At 46.7% G+C, this 20,176-nt stretch overlaps 1 protein-coding gene and 1 long non-coding RNA gene across 3 annotated transcripts in view; one reads left to right on the top strand and one right to left on the bottom strand.

The window, feature by feature from the left end:
- The first annotated feature begins 3,827 nt into the window (after positions 1-3,827).
- The window catches only part of TMEM255A (transmembrane protein 255A), a 52,068-nt gene continuing 35,719 nt past the window's right edge, over positions 3,828-20,176 (top strand). Inside the window, exons 1-2 of one of the 2 annotated variants that reach the window (XM_025431215.3) lie at positions 3,828-4,080; positions 10,784-10,926. In XM_025431215.3, the coding sequence (XP_025287000.1) occupies positions 4,023-4,080; positions 10,784-10,926 (201 nt within the window). In that variant the 5' untranslated portion in view covers positions 3,828-4,022. The remainder of the gene's footprint in view (positions 4,081-10,783; positions 10,927-20,176) is intronic. The other variant, XM_025431216.3, reaches the window with a different exon arrangement.
- LOC118353685 (uncharacterized) lies at positions 12,129-19,175 on the bottom strand. The gene is made up of 3 exons (XR_004812993.2): positions 18,873-19,175; positions 16,375-16,524; positions 12,129-12,984 (listed from the first exon to the last, which is right to left on the bottom strand). It is a non-coding gene; the product is annotated as an uncharacterized LOC118353685 (long non-coding RNA).

Below are 20,176 nucleotides of genomic sequence, written 5' to 3'. Positions count from 1 at the left end.
TATTTAGTTCATTGTGTTATTTATAAATGTTGAAAAACTGGAAACCTCTGAAGTATCCGATAACAGGTATTGGTGATTAAATGATGTTCCGTTCCTTTAAAATCATGTTACCAAAATTTTCTTACTGGTATTGAAAAACATAATGTTTGGTACTTACAGTGTTCGGTCACTAAGATAGGAAAAAAACAGTGACAAAGTAAAGATAAGTACCAAGCATTGTTTTCTGGTGCTGAGATGCTTTTTCCTGGTACCCAAAGAAAATGACCAGCCGACAATGGGAACCAGTCAAGCTCCTTGGACGAAATCACACCATCAAACGTGGTTCTCCACAGTGAAGATTCAGCTGTTTGTGGCGCAGGTGCTGGGTAGGCATTGACCTAAGGTAGTTTGGAAAATGCAACCCCAACCTCAATTAGGGATGTTTGGACACTTTGAGGTTCTCCATTATGCTGAAGCTCCTTTCTATCTTCAGTCAACTCAAGTGTAGGAACTGAGAGAGGTAGGTGGTGATAACCAGGGTGGACAGAGAATGGCTGGGATGTGTGCGTGTGTAAGTGTGTGTGCTTTTGTGAATAATTGTGTGGCCATCATTCCAAATATGCATGAATGCCTTTATGTGTATGTATCCATGTGGACATGACTCCACCAGCCTACATTTCTCAAATGTGGAATCAGGGAGGCTCTACAATAATTTCGTCAAATTGATCATCAAAATAAGAAGGTGATGGAGTGCTCTGGCTATTCCCAGGGTGAATGTGTTAGAGACAGAACACCATCTGGCATTTTTCTAGTGGTCCGAAGCCTTCTAGGGAGCATTCTCATCATTGGTTTGAAGAAGATGGAGAGAAGCAGGCTGCAGAGCCCCATTGGCAAATGTTTCCTCGTGCTATAAAACAGTTTGCAACCTAGGGCAACACTGTATGCTTGATTAAGCTTGCAATGAAAAGGATTTATTTTAAGCCATTTTAATAATTTATTTTTTATCCAAAGCTAACCAAGCAGTTTTATAGTAGCCTTCGCTGGCTTGAAAGACCTGTTCCTTCATTTAGGTGGCTTTACTATTGGTAAATTTTACTACGAGCCTATTACTGTATAAAATCTACATGCATTTTGACATTAAAAAAATCAGGATAGAGCCCATGAAAAAACTGCCTCTTGCTTTTTAATTGTCCAGCTCATTCAGAGTAAAATACACTGTTTTTTTTTCTTTTCTTTTCTTTTCTTTTGGGGGGGGGGGGAGGAAAAGGGGTCTTTGTGCCAGTCTTGTTTGAAATGTGGGTTGCTTTCTTTCTATTTTTTTCTTTTCCAAGCTCCCATCCTAGTCCCTCCCCTTATCCCAGATCCTCTGTCCAAATAAGCACACTATCTCTGGGGAGAAGCCTGCTACTACTCACTGAGCTGCTGCAGCTGCTGCTATGGTCATTGCTCCTGGTCTCAAAGTCATTTTTAACTTGACTGAGAGCCTGCTGTGTTCCAAGTCCCATAAGGTACCCCCAAGAGACATATGAAGGAAATATACAGTATGCAGTTCTTCTAAATGGCCAGCTCCTCTCATACTTTTTCGAAATAGCTTTTAATTTTCACGCAGGATTTGGAAATACAGATGTTGCATAAAGCAAGCCCTCCCTCGCTCGTTTATGGCTTTGCTTGTAAAGGTCAAATTACATAGGCCCTCTGTATCAATTGATGGGTAATGCACCTCTGTCTGTCCATCGACACCAACATGGTAACAAGTTTCTATTTGGCTTCTTTAGGGATTGCGAGCTCTCTGGTTGCTAGAGGGGAGCCAAAATCTCTAAAGAATGTAGAAAGGTGTCTTTTCCAGCCTGTATAAACCCCCTTTTCTCCAAGGTTACTTTCACAGAAACAAAATCAGTTAGTTATGAAGAACTCCTGAAAAATTAATACTGGTTGCAGGAAGTCTTCACATTAAATATATGAGATATTTAGAGTGAAAGGGGTGGGGATAAGTAACCAGAATTGAAGACAAACATGGCAAAAGTATAAGTACAGGACTGCTCCCTGCCTTTGTGGAGCTTACTGGAGATCGACACATGAGCCAAGCATGCTTAAGACACACACCTCTACACCCGTGGGCATCTTGTCTCTATCTAGGACATATATCACAGATTTCTAAACCACATCTATAGTGTAAAGCTGCTAATAATACCTGACACGGCATTCAGCCAGGCCCCTGGGGTGCTCAAGTTCTTTACAAAGGGCTTCCTTTTTAACCTTCAGGAAGCATCTTTTTCTTCCTTTGGGAGATGGGAAAGGGCAAGGGCCCTTGGTTCCATTTCATGGATAATGAAACAAAGCCTCACAGTAGATGAGCAAGCCAGAGTTGGAAAGAACCAAGTTCTCTTCTTCATCCCATAGACTCTTAGGTGAATTTTATACTTGATTTTTTTTTTTTTTTTTTTGGCGGGAGGACGTGGAAAGAGGGTTGCCACTACCATCAGGGGAGGTGGTTGGAAGGAGACCTGGCAATAAGAACCTGGGAGCTCTCACTGGGCAGAATGGATGCCTTCAAACAGGTAAATTCCATGGGATGCGGAGCCCACAGGGCTGGGTTGCCGAGGGAACTGCAGCCCACTGTTATCCTCTTCTTCACCTTCCACCTCATTCTGCTCTGCTACTGTTTTGAGGACTCAAAACCACCCTCTGGGCTGACAAGGTAGTGATTCCAGCCCAATATCCTAACGGGGTCTGGAAGGATCAGTTAGGAGGGACTTTGCTGTCCTCCAAGATCAAGAACGTTTCCCCTCTACCCTTCCCTTAGCAATCCACAGCAGATTCTGGCGGCCACAGCTATTTCATTCTTTCCAAAGCTACTTGTGTTTACATCCTGTTGCACCTCTTGGGGCTAATGAATTCCTTAGGTTTTCAATACACCATATAGAGTAATATGTCTTTTCAGCTGCCATGGCAGCAAGAGCACCAACCTGAGGGTCCAACAGATCTAGGTTCAAATCCCACCTCTGCCACTTACTAGCTGAGTGGCTACAGGAAATTTTCGTGCCTTCTCTGAGATACAGTTTCCTCATCTGTAAAATGGGATTATGGATTCTTCCTCTTCCTGCCTTGCACGGCTGCTGTGATGAGAAGATGAGATCCTTGACATAAAAGCATCTTGACCAAAGCACAAACTGGGATGGTGCTGATGCAGAGTCATATTTGCTTTAGCTGAATCTCCTTCTAGCTCTTAGGGGGCCATTGGTTCTAGAATTCTCAGACCTGGTGAATAAGGCTGTGTTCCCTCTCTCCATCTCTGCATAATTTTATACACTCTGGTCACATCCCTTCCCAGCCTTCATCTTTCTAGACTAAAGAGTCTGCGTTTGTTTAATCTATCTTCATATGGCAGCCCCTCTACCCTCCCCCATCCCCTTGATTATAGAGTGGCCCTTCTCTGGATCATCTCCAGCTCCATTATGTCATTCTGGAAGCACTAAGACCAAACCTGCACAAATGTGTGTGTGTGTGTGTGTGTGTGTGCATGCGCGCGCGCGTGCCTGTGTGTGTTCATCAGCTCTGAACCTCTGACTGTGCCCCCTCCCCAATTATAAATCCTAGAACAGGATGCTTGCCCAAGACCCTCTCTCCAAAGTACAGAGAAGGCCGATTGGCCCCAGGCTGTAGCCTCCCCCTCTTTCTCTGCGCAGCCCTGGCCCCAAGGGGCGAAAACGGCTCCCTGTCTGGCTTGGGAGGCTGGGAGGTGGATAACTAGGATGGGGGGGCCGAGGGGGAGGGAGGGGGGGTCTTGCGCAAGCGCACGCCGCTGCTCGGACCGCCAATGCTGCTGCCTCCCGGAGCAGAGGGAGGCAGAAGACGAGGGAGGGAGAAGAGGGGAAGGGAGGGGGAGGCGACACTTGGGCTGCAGCTCGCAACCAGAGGCAGTCTCCCTCAGCTCTCGGAGGGACGGGGAGCGGCAGCCGCGGAGTAGGATGCTCTGCGGGGCGCCCTGAGCCGGGGGCGCTTGAAGCAGCTTCGGGGGCCGGGGCCACAGGGCAGCTTTCACCATGCATCAGTCCCTGACTCAGCAGCGGTCCAGCGACATGTCCCTGCCCGATTCCATGGGTAAGTCCAGCCGCCCTTCCTCGGGGCGGGGGCAGCTAGGGGTGAGTGCGCTGCCCTCTGGACCACGAGCGCCCCGGCCGCCCCGGGAGCCATGGAGCGGGAAGCGGGGCTAGGTAGGGGGTCCGCGCGCCCCAGCGTCTGGGTGGCCGACCGGGGCCCCAGGGGAGCGGCCCGGGGGGGGCGGGGGCGACGCGCGGAGACGGGAGCGCCAAGCTTGCGTCGGGGTACCCGCGCCCCGGAGTGCGGGCGTGTGCGTGTTCGTGTGCGTGTGCGTGTGCCGACAGACTTGCAGCCGGTGGTAAATTCCAGCTGTCTGGGGATCAGAACACTTCCCTGCAACCTGCGCCTTCGCTTTCCATTCGACGCTCCCTGTTTGCAAAGTCCCCGTCACTTCTAAGAGCTCACGACTAACGACAATTAGGAGAAGCAGAGTCCTCGCCCCCTCCCAACTCTGTCGAAGCTGCCCAGAAATTCAGAGCTGCAGTGGGGGGGGGCAGACTTGCACCTCGCTGATGGGGGGGTGTTGCGCAACCCTGGGGGATGGGTGGGGGGGAGAAGAAAGGAGGGGGGTTGGCGGGAGGGGAATTCCTAAGTAATCACTCAAGACAGCCCATCCCTGCCGTCTGCAGCGTCAGGATCCACATTCCTTGAATTTGATTCCTATTCTGCTCCAAATGCAAGGAATGTGCGTGAGTGTGGAAAAAAAAGTGTGTGTGGGGGGGGGGACGACGAGTGAGAGCGCGAGAAAGAAAGAGCGAGCGCGAGCCCGCGCATCTTCCAAAGTCGCGCTTTCTCTCTCGGGGTGTAATGGAGGGGGAGGGGGGACCCACCAGCCTGATTAGGTTCAACACTTTTCCTCATCACATCTGGGCCACAGCTACCTCTAGACACCAACTTGGCTGTCCCTTGAAGCTGCTTTTTGGTAGTTACAAACAGAACACAAACCCAGTCCCCCTCAGCTGTTAGGCACCTTCCCAAGCCCTATGATTTCACTGGGCGGAGAAATTAATTTGGAGCCCAGGAGAGCGGGAGGGGATTGTCAAACCATGATCCCACCTAATCTTAAAATTCGCCTCGGATACACTCGAACCAAATCAAATTATGTCTTGCCAACATACTTTACATTCTACAAATTTCCTCCGTCCCGAATTCCTGCCATCCAATCTGCTCAGGTCTTCTGTGATGAATTCGTGGGAACATCTCTAGAGGAGGGGGCGGGGAGAGGGTTGAACCCCCTATGTCAGCCTGCACAAGACCGAGTCTCAACAGAATTCGTTCACCGAAGGGGCCCCTGAAAGTGTCATCTCCTAGATGGTGGGAAGATCCGTATTTTCAATGGTTCTGCATATTCAGTATAAGAACTTGATCTTTTTTATTTTTAAGAGTGTGGTCCAAATAAGGCCAAGGACTTGGGTCCGAATCCAGAACCCAGCAGTACCAGACTCCCCCCAGCTGTCTAGCACAAGCGCGCGCGTACACACACACAAACACTCACGCACGCGCGCGCACACTTGCACACAGAATGCACTCCTCACCTTGGCCAGCTGTGGCGCCAGCGCAGCCCCAGGCTCCCCGACGCCAGACTGTTGCGCCAGGGAGGGCTGGTAGGGGGGGGGGAGCGCGAGGGCCCGCAGCGGGCCACAGCCACCCGCAAAGCCGGCCTCCCGCGCGGGGCCCTCTGCCTGCGGGGGAGTGCGCAGGTTAGGGGGCCAGGGCCTTAACTGTCGCTACTAGGCACACGGCTCTGTGGGTGGGGGAACACGATGAAGAGAGTTCTTTCTTGGGCTCCTAGGGGCCCTCGGCCAATCTTACGTTTCTAGAAAGGTCTGCGCAACAAGAAGCTGAGTGGGTTTTGCCCAGCCCAGACTCCACACTGCGGGCAAAGAATTGTAGATCCCTTATAGACGCGCGAGCCTGCTCCACGCATCCCGCTTTGTAAAGTCCGCAGACCGAGGGCACTAGCGAATTCCTGAGTCGAGTGGTAACCCTGGGTTTCCACAGTTTGGACAGGGAAGTCTCCCCGGAGTTCCCTGGCTCGGGTCCCGCACAACCCAGGCCTGAATCAGCGTCTAGGCTATTTAGGAGCTACTCCCACTTAACTCAGCTTTGGCAACACCACCTTCCCTTGCATGGCGGGGGAGGGGAGTGGAGGTGGGGGTAGTCTTACAGCCCCCAAGGGGCAGCATTTCAGAGGGGATTTCCTCCACCGGCAAGACACAACTGCAGCCCCAACAATAAAATTTAAAACACACAGACACACATTGCACCAAGGTGCCTGCGCGCTAGGCTTGCTGGCCGCCTGGAGAGGGACGGTCCTAGCGGCGCTGGGCAATATGAAGGTGGTAATTGGACTCCAGCGCCCCTACATCCCGCCTCCCAGCAACCCCCTTTTCCCTTTTGGCAACACCGCCCCCAGGCGCTAAGGCATCTCTACTACAGCGGGGGACCCCTCCTTCCCTCCCAAGTAACACATTTGTAATTCACCAGTGGCCTTGGAGGTCTTTGGTCAAAGAACTGCAAAAGGAGGGGGGTCAGGACACCGGATATCAGCACCTTTAAGGAAATGTTTGGGAGATTGGTAGAGCCTTGAGGGTCTTTTGTGGGCAGCCACCTGTTTCCACCTACGTGAGGCTGGGACTTCCTGGGACCCTCCCTGTGTGGCAAAGCTCACTCAGGTAAGCAAATCCTAATCCGTTGAAAAGATGAGCACCCCCCCCATCCCCGTTAGCCAGTCATCGACAACATAGTGTACAGGACAGGATACTGGGCCCTGGTCCTTGCTGCCCTGTGACAGCGATTACTGCACCCTATTATTAAGGGGGTGACCAAGAACATGCACAGGGTAAAACATCAGTAAGCAGAGACAATCATCCCACCCCCTGGCAACCCACACCTGCATTCCTGTCAGATACATAATCCCGAACTGGAGTTATCATATGGGTTGTGTACCAGACCCACAATTACAACGGTGATCGTAGCAGTTACAATTAATATGTGTATTGAGTAAGGTATATATAGGAGCTCTGGGACACGAGATAATGAGCAATTAGAGGAGAGTAAGTCTGGTAAGGAAAACTTTTGGAGGAGGTGAGTTTTGAGCAGGTTTTCGAGGGAGGGAGGGACTCAGATTCAAAGACCGCAGTGCAGGTGGGGGCTCTGACCAGGGAGTGGGGGGGGGGAACCAGGCTGTATCTGGAAGGGTGGAGACAGCAAATAATTGGGCGCTTCTAGAGCTGAGCATCCTGGTCCTCACGAATCTGGGGTGGAGGTGGGGCACTGCAGAGAGAGAGAGAGAGAGAGAGAGAGAGAGAGGTCTGCAGTAGTTCTGCAGGGAAGCTGCTGGGGGCGGAAGGGGAGCAGGCGAAGCCCATGACAGGATTTCAGACTCTCCCACTGCTGTTGGTTGCAGGGGTGGTGGTGGTTGTTTAAACAGAAATATACTGGGTGCCAAGTTGACAGGCTAGTGAGAGACATCGGGGTTGTGTGACACTAGTTGAACAGAAGGATTTTAGTTCTGGGGACCCCTCAGGTGTGCCCTATTTTTAAAAATCCAGTCTATGAACGCAGCTTATATTTATTCACACAATTCCCCCGCACGCACACGCCTTTTTGCTTAGAAGGGAAGCAATTCTGATACGTTGCCTCTTGTTTATTCAACAAGTATTGACTGCACTCTAGATATCAAACACTGCGATAGGCACTGTTTTCAAGAACCTCCTGCTTTATTTAAATACCTCATGGTATCAGATGGAGGTTTTCGATGGATTGATTGAACAAAATCAGAATCAGATGTTCCTGGGTTCATGAGAACATCTAAGGCAGGCCCCACATTATACCCTGATAAGAACAGGGCTCCCTTCTGCAATGAAACAACCACCAGGAAAATATCCCAAACAGACAAAATGAGCTACCTTTTAGTAGCCTGGACCACGCATTCAGAGAGCAGGTGTGTCTTGCTCTAAGTAGATGAGATTTTAAGTGGAATTGACACTAAAGGGAAATGGAGACGTGATTCTTCACTTTTCAAAAGCATTCACCCCGAGGTTCCTTATGATGGTCAACTTCCCAAGTGCAACTAGAAATAATTTCAACTTACACAATTATAGTCCTTATAGTGTAAAGTAGGGAGTGACTTGGGGGAAGGTGTGAGGGGGACAGAGTAGACATTCAACCTACTGATGACAGAGTTTACTTGAGAATTTTCAAAGCAAATCCTATCTGGAGGAAAGGCCCTGGTAAGTGTGTAGGCTCTTTGCCTGGGCTTCTCAACTGACTGGATTTTCAGTTCAGGTTCTAAAGCAGGGGGGAAAAAATAGATTTTTCAAATGACACCATGTGGTTTGCTGAGTCACTTTTCTGACCTGGCTCCTGTGCTTTTAAGAGCTAGAGTGATATTTGCAAAGGAGACCCAAGAGCTGTGAATAGGATTTAAAGCCACTTGGCAGGAAAGGAGCAGGCAAGTGAGAGCGGAAAAAAATGAGGAAGACCACATGCACACTCCCCCAATTTAGTCTCTAAAGTTCTACGTTTTCCGTGTGAGGCGTTGCGACACTTTTCAGTGTCACAAAGATACCCGTGGTGTCTCCAGATGTTCCCTCACTGTCTTTTGCTAATCTGAGGCAGGGGAAGGCTTAGATGGGGCGAGTGACATCGGAGAAGGCAGGTGGAATGGAAGGCGATGGTGATGGTAGGTTTCTGTTAGAGCCCCTCAGTGGAACCAACTCGAAGATTCACTGCGAAGTGTCTGTCATCAAATAGACGCAGGGACCCTGGTTCAGACACTCATTTAGGGCCTCTGGAGATGCCACCGAAGGATAAACTAACCTTCAGGTGAACAGAAAATAAATCCTGCCCCCCTTTCCCCCTCCCCACCCTGGGCCGCTCTCCCAGCCCTGCTCACGGTGTTTCCGCCAGTCTGCTTGCCATCTGCATCCCAAATAGCCCTCTCTCACGGAGGGCCCTGATGTCACGGATGTCACTAGAGTTCCTTTATGCCCCTTCCCCGCGGAGGCTGGACTCAGGCCCCACTGGAGAGGAGCCTCATCTCCCAACTCTCCCTACCTCTCCTCCCAGGGCAAGGTCTGGCGCTTTAGGTCATAGGTCCCTGTCACCACTGCGGCCCCTAGTACATTTCAATGTGAAATAGTCTTAGAACAGGATCGCATTAGAAATGACCCTGATGAGTCATGTCCCTCACTTTGCAGGCTGACGTCAGGGGAGACCGCCAGCCCCTCCCACCTCCCTGGGAGCCCTCGGCAGGGCCCGCACTGGGCAAGACAAGATGGGTGGTGGAGCGAACCCAGGGTGGCACTCCTGGCTCTCTGCGTCCACAGCGGAGGGCACAGCCCTTCCCTCTGCACACCTGGCCCCCGGGTCTCCCCAGTTGTCTCGTCTCCCTCCCCCTTCCTTCGTCCCCTCTCCCCTCCCTCCCAGTGGTGCAGTCTGGGCTGCTTCAAAGGCGGCTGCTGCCTGGAGGCTGCAGAGAGGCCTCCCAGAATGATGGGGTCCTGGGAGCAGATTCTAGTGGCCTCTTTAGACCCATAAATGCCACTCAAGCCGCCTGGGTGGGCAACCCCATCATAAGGCTCCCCGCTGCTTCATCCTTCTCACTGGAGAACTGGACTCTCTTACTCCCTCCCCCATTGCTTATGTTTACCGAACTCCTAGGTGGGAACTCATCTCTGCTATTTCCTGCTGAGAGCCCCTTCCCCTCGCCAGAGAAATGCAGGCAGAGTGTGGAGCGGTGCTTGATTCCTTTAAAAAAAATTAAATTCAAAAGCGAGTCTAGATGCCATTTTTCTATCTGACTTAATAAGCCTGTTTCCGAAAAAAATATTGGTTTGCGCTATCATGTCTGATAAGCACTGAGTAGGAGAACGGGTTTCTTGTCATTTATATTTATGTCACCCTCACATAAGCCCAAATGTGTGTAAGTTATAATCTTTCCCATCTACCTCCCCCGATACATATCTTTGTGGACTAATGGCTTCCAAACACTTACTTTATTACACACATTTGTTATGTGAGAAATCTTGCCAACACACCATTTTAAAGTTTATACATGAGGTGGCAAATGTCAGAAATAAATGAAAAAAAAAAATCCCAGTACCTGGCTTGGTTGTGATATTTACACTGAAAATGAAATTTCCTATCTCCAGCTTATGAAAAAACCCTTCTCGGTTGCTTAATGGCTTTAAAATATTTTCATTTAATACCTCCACACGTACACTTCCCATTTATCATATGCCTTATAATTTGTAGTAAAAAAAAACACTCTACTAAGTGGATATGACACATCTTTTATAGAATGCGGAGAGCACAAAAATTTGTTTTCCGTTTTTATGTAACTGGTAAGATTTCTTCTGTTGTTCATTTTCAAACTAGAAATATGTTTTTTTTATTGTAAACATGGCACCTGATGACTGCAAAAAAAAACGAAGCCCCATCCCTTCCCCATAGATAACCCCAGGTACCAGTTGGAGTAGGAAAGGAAGACCTTCCTTTTTTTTAAAACTTTTATTTATTTATGATAGTCACACAGAGAGAGAGAGAGGCAGAGACATAGGCAGAGGGAGAAGCAGGCTCCATGCACCGGGAGCCCAACGTGGGATTTGATCCTGGGTAAGACCTTCCTAATTTCTCCTGTAAGCCCATTCCTTCTCTGGCCATAATGAGCAGCTTCAGTTTTTCTGTGTGCTTTCAGGAGCCTTCAATCGAAGGAAACGAAACTCCATCTATGTCACCGTGACTTTGCTTATCGTGTCCGTGTTAATTCTCACGGTGGGCCTTGCCGCAACCACTAGGACCCAGAATGTGACTGTCGGAGGTTATTACCCAGGAGTTATTGTAAGTATAATGGGCATAGGTAGGTCCCAATGGCTTTTTGCCTACCATCTTTCGGGTTCTACTCTGATGGTTTTTAGTTCTGCGGGAGTTTCTAGTGTTTGCTCATTTTTCGTATTTCCCTATGTTTGTGTGTATAGAGGGGCAACTTCTGAGAATCAGAAGAATCCCGGCTCTGTCCCTAATTAGCAGTGTGATCCTGAGCAAGTCACCTCATTCTCTAGGACCTTGGTTTTCTGGTCGAGGGGATGGTACTAACTAGCAGTGCTAACCCTAAGCTAAGGTCCTTTTCTCTCTGGGCGTCTGCTTTCCTATATATAATGGGGGTCACCTGATCTGACCCGAAATCTGACCACAGCTCGATACTGTGACGGACAGTACTGATCTCCAAAGTAGTCCTGCATTCCTATCGAGAAAGATATGTGGAATATTTGCTTCTAAAATGTGTGTATTTATTCACTTAGAAGTTTTCTACAGGTTCATAAAACATACACAAATGGAAATTCAAAGATTAGATTAAAATAAACAGTAATTTGCAATACCCTCATACTAACACTAACTAAAATTTCAAAGAACGATTCGCACTTCACTTGAAGTCTGACATTAAAGGTAGTGGCTATATACATCCTTATTTCAAATAGCCCACTAGATAATTTTGAGTATTTTTGCCTGACTTATCAGAGATGATCAGATGATCATTGGCATCATTTTAAAAATGTTTTTGAGTACAGTTGACACACAATATTATGTTACTTCCAGGTGTACAACATAGTGATTCAACATCTCTATACATTATGCTATGCTCACCACAAGTGTAGCTGCCATCTGTCACCATACAACATGGCATCATTGTTTTTTAATGTTGATCCCACAATGTAGCTGACAGAAAGCTCATCCCAAGACAAGTGTCAACTCTGCCATTTTCTTGTGGCTGGCTTCTGCTTACATTATTAGGGGCATCATCAATTTGTGGCTTCTCAACAGGAGCCTTTCCTAACCACTTGTCCATTTTGTAGGGACTAGTTTAGTTAAAACTAGGTAACACAGTCCAGACACACGTAAAATGCCCCACCATCAACATCAACCTGTTGCTGCTTGGATCTCGCCTTCCTTCCAGCCAGACAGCCCACCTTGTCATCTGACATTCACGACCTGGGGAGGGCACCAGTGACAGTCTGTTTACTGAATATTTGTAATGCTCAATTTCTTTATTACTACTTTAGATAAACAATAAATAGGAAACAAGTTTTCTTCCAGAGGTCAGTGGATTGCTTTTCACATCCCCAGGGTGCATGAAAACCACCGAACTCTCGACATACAAAACCTCATATTACATCAAATTGTTGCGTTGAGTACTTTAAACATACACAATTTTATTTGTCATTTATACCTCGATAAGTCTGGGAAAAAGAAAAGAAAAACAAAAACAAACACAAACCTCATCTGGATCTACACACACTGCTGTTGAACCCAAAGCCTAAATCTAGAGGTTGGCTCATATCATATTTCATTTTCATCATATTTCACTATCATATGCATGATTTCCCAGTTCTAATTTGTAATTAATTGTAGAGAGCAGGAAGGAAGTTTAGGACAGTTCTTTTTTGGTTCTTTTCCTTTTTCCTTTTTAGTAGAGCAAAGAGGGCAGATGTATCTATGTTGCTGGTTTGGTGTGTTTTTGTGCTTTTGTGTTTTTGTGTTTTTGTGTTTTTTTTTTTTTTTTTTTGAAAGGTGGGGTTGGAGAGAGAAGTCAAGGGACAGGAAGGGATTAAAGATGAATGCCTTTCACAAGCCAGGCGCTGTGAGTGACCAAGCCTGACGCAGGTTGCCTAGGCCACCGGGTCCACCGTCAGCCTCCTCAATAGCCCTAGGGAGCCAGGCGAGCCCTCGCTGCGGCGCCTCCCACCTCCCAGGAGCCCAAGGCTGCGGCGCCCCGGGGAAGTTCCTTCGCAGATCTTGGGCCCGCAGGGCTCCCTCCAGCCGCCAACAGCAGGTGTCCCACAGACACTGTGCGGTGCCCTCTGTTAACCATGTGACATGAGAACTCACCCAGTCCATTTCCTGTGGTGAGGCAAGAAAACCAGTTGTCAGCAGAATTGGGTTTTATTTTTAAACACAAGCAAGAGGGGTGGGGGTGGTGAGGAGATAAAGGGGAGGTAAGATTGTACTTTGGTGGCTTGGAAAGGCAATTTATAGGGTCTGTATGACTTTGCGTGCTTCAGGTAGCTGCATTTGGTAAAATATTTCTGACGGATGAGCAAAGGCTCAAGCCAAGATTCAGACTCCCCATGGGTGAGGAAAAGGTATTTTCCACGTCATTTCAGAGTAGGAACTCCTCTTCTGGAACGGTGGCTATGAACCCTCTCTGTAGAATATGGGCCTGTGGTTGGCTAGGTTGGAATACACGAACAAAGGATGGAGGGCTCACGATTGTTGTTATTCGGGTACCTGATGTTCAGCTAGCCCGGGAAGTTGAAGCAGTGGGGGTGTGTATCTGTGTGTGTGCTTCACTAAAAGCTAATCTGGAAATGTTTTTTTTTTTTTTTAATCTGGAAATGTTAAGAGGACAACCATCCCTAAAGGACAGTGTGCCCCATGCTTTAACCTTTAAAAATGTGCTCTTAGAGTTCCTGATTGTTTCTTTAAAATGCGTTTTAATTATCAAAAGCAAATGGGGAAGATTGCAGATTGAAAAGGAGGAAAATCCATTTGGGCTTAGAGGTCAGATTGTGTTGTAACAAATAGAGTAACGACCCATGCCTGAGAATCCAGATTTCCCCGGGAATGGGGAGCTTTCACTAATTGAATCATTTTCTTATTAGAGAGGTAGGTACCATATAAGCTCTAAGCCAGTGGTTTCTCCACCTTGGTGTGCACACCAATGACTGGTGGGGGAGCGCGGGGTGGGGGGGGATGCAGACCCCAAACTCCCTATCCCCAGAGATTCTGACTCAGCAGGTTCACGTAGGGCCCAGGAACCCGAATTTCCCTTTGATGAACTAATTTTGATTGAAAAATTAATACAAATTGAATTTGCATTTTAATAAATACCCCTAGGGAAACCGAATTCAGGTGAACGAGCAACCACGTGGAGAACTAAAACCCAATAAATAAAATATGCTCTGTGATAAAACCACAATGAGCATAGGTGGCATTTTCAGATTCCACACTGGCAAATTGGTCACTCCGAATATAAATGATCCTTGTACAGAAATGTGAAAAACTTCAGGCTACTTGGAACTCTGCTGTTTGGGCATTACCTCTGCTGGTTAAATGTGTTAACAGTATGTGAGAATTTAAAATTTCAGAACAGACAAATTAGGGAGGAGTTATTAGATTAAAAAAAGAATTATCATACACACAATCCATTTAAATATTGAGATCTCAGGGATTTTAAAATATAATTATATTTGCACAGCTCAAACTCGCGTGAAACTTTTCTGGGGCATATTTATTTTGCCAAGCAAGATGCCCTTGTATGGTGAGGTGCATTATAATAGAGCATAAGCTACTCTATCCGAGCTGGAATGTGGTACCACCATTCTAAGACACATATGCACACATGCATCTTTAAAGATGTGGTCATCCATAAAAGCTGAACTGTGCAATTTTTAAAAAATGAAAACCGATAAAGAAAGACAACCTGGCTGGGGATTTTTACAGAAGAGTTTTTGGTGAGCTTTCTGCATAGGAGGCCTAAAAAACAAGAGGCTCGATTGTTGTATAAAGGGCAGGAGACCGAGCCTGCTCCTCCCCAGTAAACACTTTAACCTTAGATCCAGAAGAATGAGGCCTTTAAATGTGTTTCCCCAGCAACCCACAAGATGGGGTTGGCCACCTGATCAGCATGGAAATCCTTTCATTCTCGCACCTTCTCTCCAGCTAAGGCCCATACTAGCCTGGATTTTCTTTCAGGAAAAAAAAAAAAAAAAAGAGTTTCAGCCCCATCTCCGAGGTGGGGGTGTATGTGAGTTAATGGAAAAACTATATCAGAGGTACCGTGGGATGGTAGGAGACTGAGACAACAGGAATCGTTTAAGGCAATAGCACAGAAATTTTCTTTAGGCAAGTGTGGCTTCCGCTTCACATGTGAAGACTCTTGATAAACCCAACAAGTTTACATTAAAGAATTGACTGCTAAGGAAACAGACGGAGCTCTGGATAGTGGGATTTTGTGATTTATTATGAATTAGGCAGAAATTTTGTTCACCCCTTGTTGAAAATCTTTCTAAAATATAAGATCATCCTAAAATAAAGTTCTAAAAAAATAAAATAAAATACAGTTCTTACCTTCGGAAGTACATTTCAAGGATGAGAATCGAATCCAGGTTTGCTAAATAAGACTTCTCGTGCCATAAAGTTCTAACTTTCATTGGCTCCCTGTTGCCTCCTTAGCTTTGTCACTCGGGGGGATCTCTGAAGATGCCCTTGGTCCGGTCTCCCATTCCTCCTTTTTTGCCAAAATTGTCAGTTCCTGGCCCTGAACACACCTTGGGGTTTCCTGCCTTGCTGCTCTGACTTTCATTGTTCACCCTGGTCTGGAATGTCGTCCTTGATCTCTCTCTCTCTGTGTGTTGATCCAAATGCTCTATCTCAACTTAAAGACACGGCTGGGATGTTTTTCAACTGCGGGGTTCCACAAGTGGGGTGTACAATAGACTTCTCCTACTCATGGTTCCTGGAAAATACTTACATCCTCCTTTGTGGCGTCTGTTGGGCCATATTCTTTGGCTTGGTTTATGCAGGTCCACCATCCCTTATCTGAATCTTTGGATAGGATGTGTTTGCGAGTTTAGACTTTTTTTTTCTATTTTGGAAAGATAATACGGTGCATATCTTATATTATCTAACATCCCAGTGGGGTCTTGAGAAAAACCTCATCATCAGCCCCTTATATTTCTCTAATAAACTGAATTTTTATACTAAGAGGATAAAGATTATAAAATAATCTCACATCAGTTCAAGGTTTTGCCACCAAGTTAGGTACAAAGAAAAAAAACCAAAAACCTTTTGGTTTTAACAGCTTTGTGGATGTCAGGATTATGGGAACGAATTGTGGACCAGTTTACCTAATTATAGCTCCTTGAGTCTCATTGGTCGGGGTATCATACCCCACCCCCAACCTCTGGCCTCCAAATCCCAGATCTAGCGCAGCGCCTGCCGCAGACTAGGTGTCCAACTACCATGTATTGAATGACGAATCCATCTGAACGTCAGCTGGGCGTCTGCAGCAGTGAATGGGAATCGGCAGAAGTTACAGGGCCCAGCCAAAGAGAGCCCTTAAATCTGACTTGGATTTCTAACTATTTGACTTTTTCTTCAACGGATGGAGGGCAGCCAAAACAAAGTAAATTGGTTATTTATTCAGGTAATGGGGAATCAAGATGGAGGTCCAAAGGTCTGCACTTCCCATGATTCCATGCAGTTCTCAGGGATGACCACAGAGCTTACCTTTCTGAGGCCTCAGGAGAGTAAACAGTTGATTAGAAGCAGCTGCCCACTTTCAGGAAATTCTGTTGATTTGTCCTTTTTTTAATTTTCGACCTCTCAGCTCTTCTTCAAATAGGACTTCTCACTCCATCCTTGCCAGGAACTTCTTTCCTGGAGAGGGAGGCGCAGTGATGAAGGCCATTATTCTATTAACACACCACAAATGCAGCAGAGTGGCTGAAAGAGCACCAGCTGTTGGTCAGGGGACCTGTGAACTAGTCCTGTCCCTGTCATTAACTTGCTTTAAGTGGGGATAACTCCATACAATTCTTGAGGCCACCACTTTCCTGTCTATCAAATGGAATGGTATCAGCTCCATTAAACTCCATAGCATTACTGTGACCAAAATGGAGGGCACATGCTTCTCTTTTTTTTTTTTTTTGTATATATATTTTTTACTGGAGTTTGACTTGCCAACATATAGCATAACACCCAGTGCTCATCTCGTCAAGTGCCCCCCTCAGTGCCCGTCACCCAGTCACTCCAACCCCCTGCCCACCTCCCCTTCCACTACCCCTTGTTCTTTTTTTTTTTAAGTTTATTTATTTATTCATGAGAGACAGAGATAGAGGCAGAGACACAGGCAGAGGGAGAAGCAGGCTCCTGCAGGGAGCCCGATGTGGGACTCGATCCCGGGACCCCGGGACCATGACCTGAGCCGAAGTCAGACGCTCAACCACTGAGCCACCCAGGTGCCCCCCCTTGTTCTTTAAATTAAAATGCTTTTCAAATGTACAGTGGTTTCAGCAACACTAGTGAGTTCACCAACCTATCATCCAGGTGAGTGAATTCTTTCAGCCATGACTCAAAAGATATTACTTCCCTGCCTGATGAACTCTACCTGCCTTTGACCCCATGTTAAAATGTCTCCTTCTATGTGAAATCTTAGAACTACCATTTATTTAGCATCCTACCTTATGCAAGTCACAGTACATACTCTATTTAAATTTTTTTAAATCTGAGTGTAGTTGACACACAATGCTACATTAGCTTCAGGTGTACAACACAGTGACTCAGTCTCTATACATTATGCTCTTCCCACCACAAGCGTAGCTACCATCCGTCACCATACAACACTATTACAGTACCATTGTCTGTATTCCCTATGCTGTGCATTTTATTCCCATGATTTATTCATTCCATTATTGGAAGACTCTATCCCCCACTCCCCTTCACCCATTTTGCTATCCGCTACTGCCCCCCTGACACAACCGTCAGTTCTCTGTGTTTATAGGTCTGATCCTGCTTTTTGTTTGTTTATTCATTTGTTTTGTTTTCCAGGTTTTACATATGAGTGAGACCATACGGTATTTGTCTTTCTCAGCCTGAATTATCTGACCCAGCCTCATACCCTCTAGGTGCATCCACGCTGTCACAAATGGCAAGAGCTCATCCTTTTCTGACAGAGTAATATTCCATCGCATATATATACCACATCTTCCTTACTGTTGTCAATCAGCAGACACCTAGATTGCCTCCATACCTAGGCTATTATAAATAATGCTGCAGTAAACATAGGGATGCAGATATCTTTTTGAATTCAAGTTTTCATTTTGGGGGCGGTAAATACGCAGTAGAAGTCACATTGCATACTTTATCTCATTTCATGCTCACGGCAGCCAGTAGTTACCATTGTGATTCCCATTTTATAGGTGGGGAATCACAAGCACGGAGTGGTTGAGGGACTAGCCCAAGGTCACACAGTTTACAGGTAGTGGGGCCAGAGATGTAATACAAAATGAATGATTCTCTTCTCCGATAGCACTGTGTTTCTTCCTTGCCTATGGTCCTTAACCCACAGTCTTGTCTCTCCTTCACTGAACTATAAACTCCTAGAGGGCAGGGGCCATATCTTATTATCGGACACAAGTACTTAGCGACTATTAGAAAGCCGAATGAATCAGACTGGATTAGAATGGGATGGAAAGAAAGAGAGGGAACTGGATGAAGTAACTGGCTAACCTGGGACTTCTAGTCCTGAGTGCCTTGTCTTTCCAGTCAATTCCATGAGGCTTCAGCCCACCTCTTCTGGCCACTACCATCAGGGAGTCATTTGAGACTGCTAGGAATAACCAAAGTCTTCGCTTCTGGTCTGAAGGCCAAGACTGCTTTGGGGGTTCAGGAGACATCAAGTGAATATCTGTGGAAACTGATACACTGCTCAGTCAAAGGACTTCTGTTTCGTGTCAGAAGCTGCCTCCGACTTTCTCTCAATCTCCCCAAGTGGTCCAGGGTACTAGGGTGCAATAAACACAGACTATAAGTAGAATTCTTCCTGAATAATAAAAGCTGTGGAATATATTGGAGGCAAAGCTAAGAGAAAACATGAAGGCCTCTTATGAGCTCAAGCAAACAATGATAGGATTTTCCAGCTCAAATTAGGTTAGAGCTGCTCAAAAGTGAAATGTCTTCAAAAATAGTAATAACCCCCAGAACGGTAATATTTACTGAGTACTTACTGTGTGCCAGGCACTGTGCTAAGTCCTTTGGATGTACCATCCTGGTTTATGCTTGCAAAAGCCCGATGAGATAGCCACTGCTAGATTCCCCATTTCCCAGATCAGGAAACTGAGGTTTAGAGAGGCCAATCAGTCTGTTCAAGAGCTCTTCCACAGACAGAGATGAAAGTAAGCTGGGGTAAAAAGCCAGGCTAGTGAGAGAACCAGGCTTTAATCAGTACACTCTATGACAACACATTTCAATTACATTTAAAATACAAGCAGACGGGAGATGGGCATAGTTTAACTGCTGAGTGAGGATGTTCTCAGTAGAGTCCTGGAGGGCAAGGGACATACCCTTCCTTGTGCACTTCAGCTTCTATTTTCCCAAGAGGAGTGGCTGGCCGAGTGGCCCTGCAGAATGAGTCCTTGCAAATTTGCATTCATTCCTTCCCTTCGTTTCCCTTTCCTTCTTGGGTTTCTGAGCCAACTACCCAGTGCCCCTCCACTGCCCCACCACATTCCTGCCAGGCCCTCGGGTCCGTTAGATTTCCAAGTTCAGCTGGAAGGCTTGGGGGCCTCAGATGGAAATGGATGCCCCTGTTAGCCAAGGTAAGGCTGCAGATGGAAACCTGGCCCATTAGTGAGGCCAAAGAGACGTGTAACTACATCAGCGAGCTTGTGTTAAGATTTATTGGACCGGGTTCACCACTTTTTACTTCTTGCATTTTTACCCCCGCCGACAGCCGTTGGCTACTGATCATGTGCAGACGAGCCTGGCCCACTCAGTCCACTAATGGCAGAAGTGAGAGGAAAATGGGACCTGCTACATCGAGCCATCATCCCAGCCACTTAGACAGGGAGATTGTTTTTTCAGGGTTTTACACGGCCATTTCTCTTCACCCTCTAATGAATGCTTTCTGTCCATAAATGAAGCAGAGATGGAAGAAGAGGTGAACAAGTGCTAACGTAAATTGCAGTGGGTCAGCCACAAATACAGGCTTTCAAAAAATAGGTTTTTTTTTTTTTTAAGTCTAGGTTAAGGTGCTTGCTGATTTCTAAAGTACTTCCTGGGTTTGATTAGTGTGCCGGATGCATCAGAAATTGCTATTTCAAATTTTTACTTTGTAATCCATGTACCAGAGAGTAGACGGTCTCCTTTCAAAAAAAAAAAAAAAAAGATAAAGATCAGAATATAATGCGTGCTTTTCACCGTTTTATGCCTCTTACTGACTCACCAGTCATGCGCTAGGTAATGGATATTGACATTGAAATAGGCAGGCTCTGCAAAGCTCTGGTTGACCTTTACTTTTAGTTTTTGGGCA

The sequence above is a fragment of the Canis lupus genome, chromosome X (assembly GCF_003254725.2).
Source record: "Canis lupus dingo isolate Sandy chromosome X, ASM325472v2, whole genome shotgun sequence".
Lineage (NCBI taxonomy): Eukaryota > Metazoa > Chordata > Mammalia > Carnivora > Canidae > Canis > Canis lupus.
The sequence above is the reverse complement of the archived record's forward strand: the minus strand, read 5'-3'. Positions and strand labels throughout refer to the sequence as shown.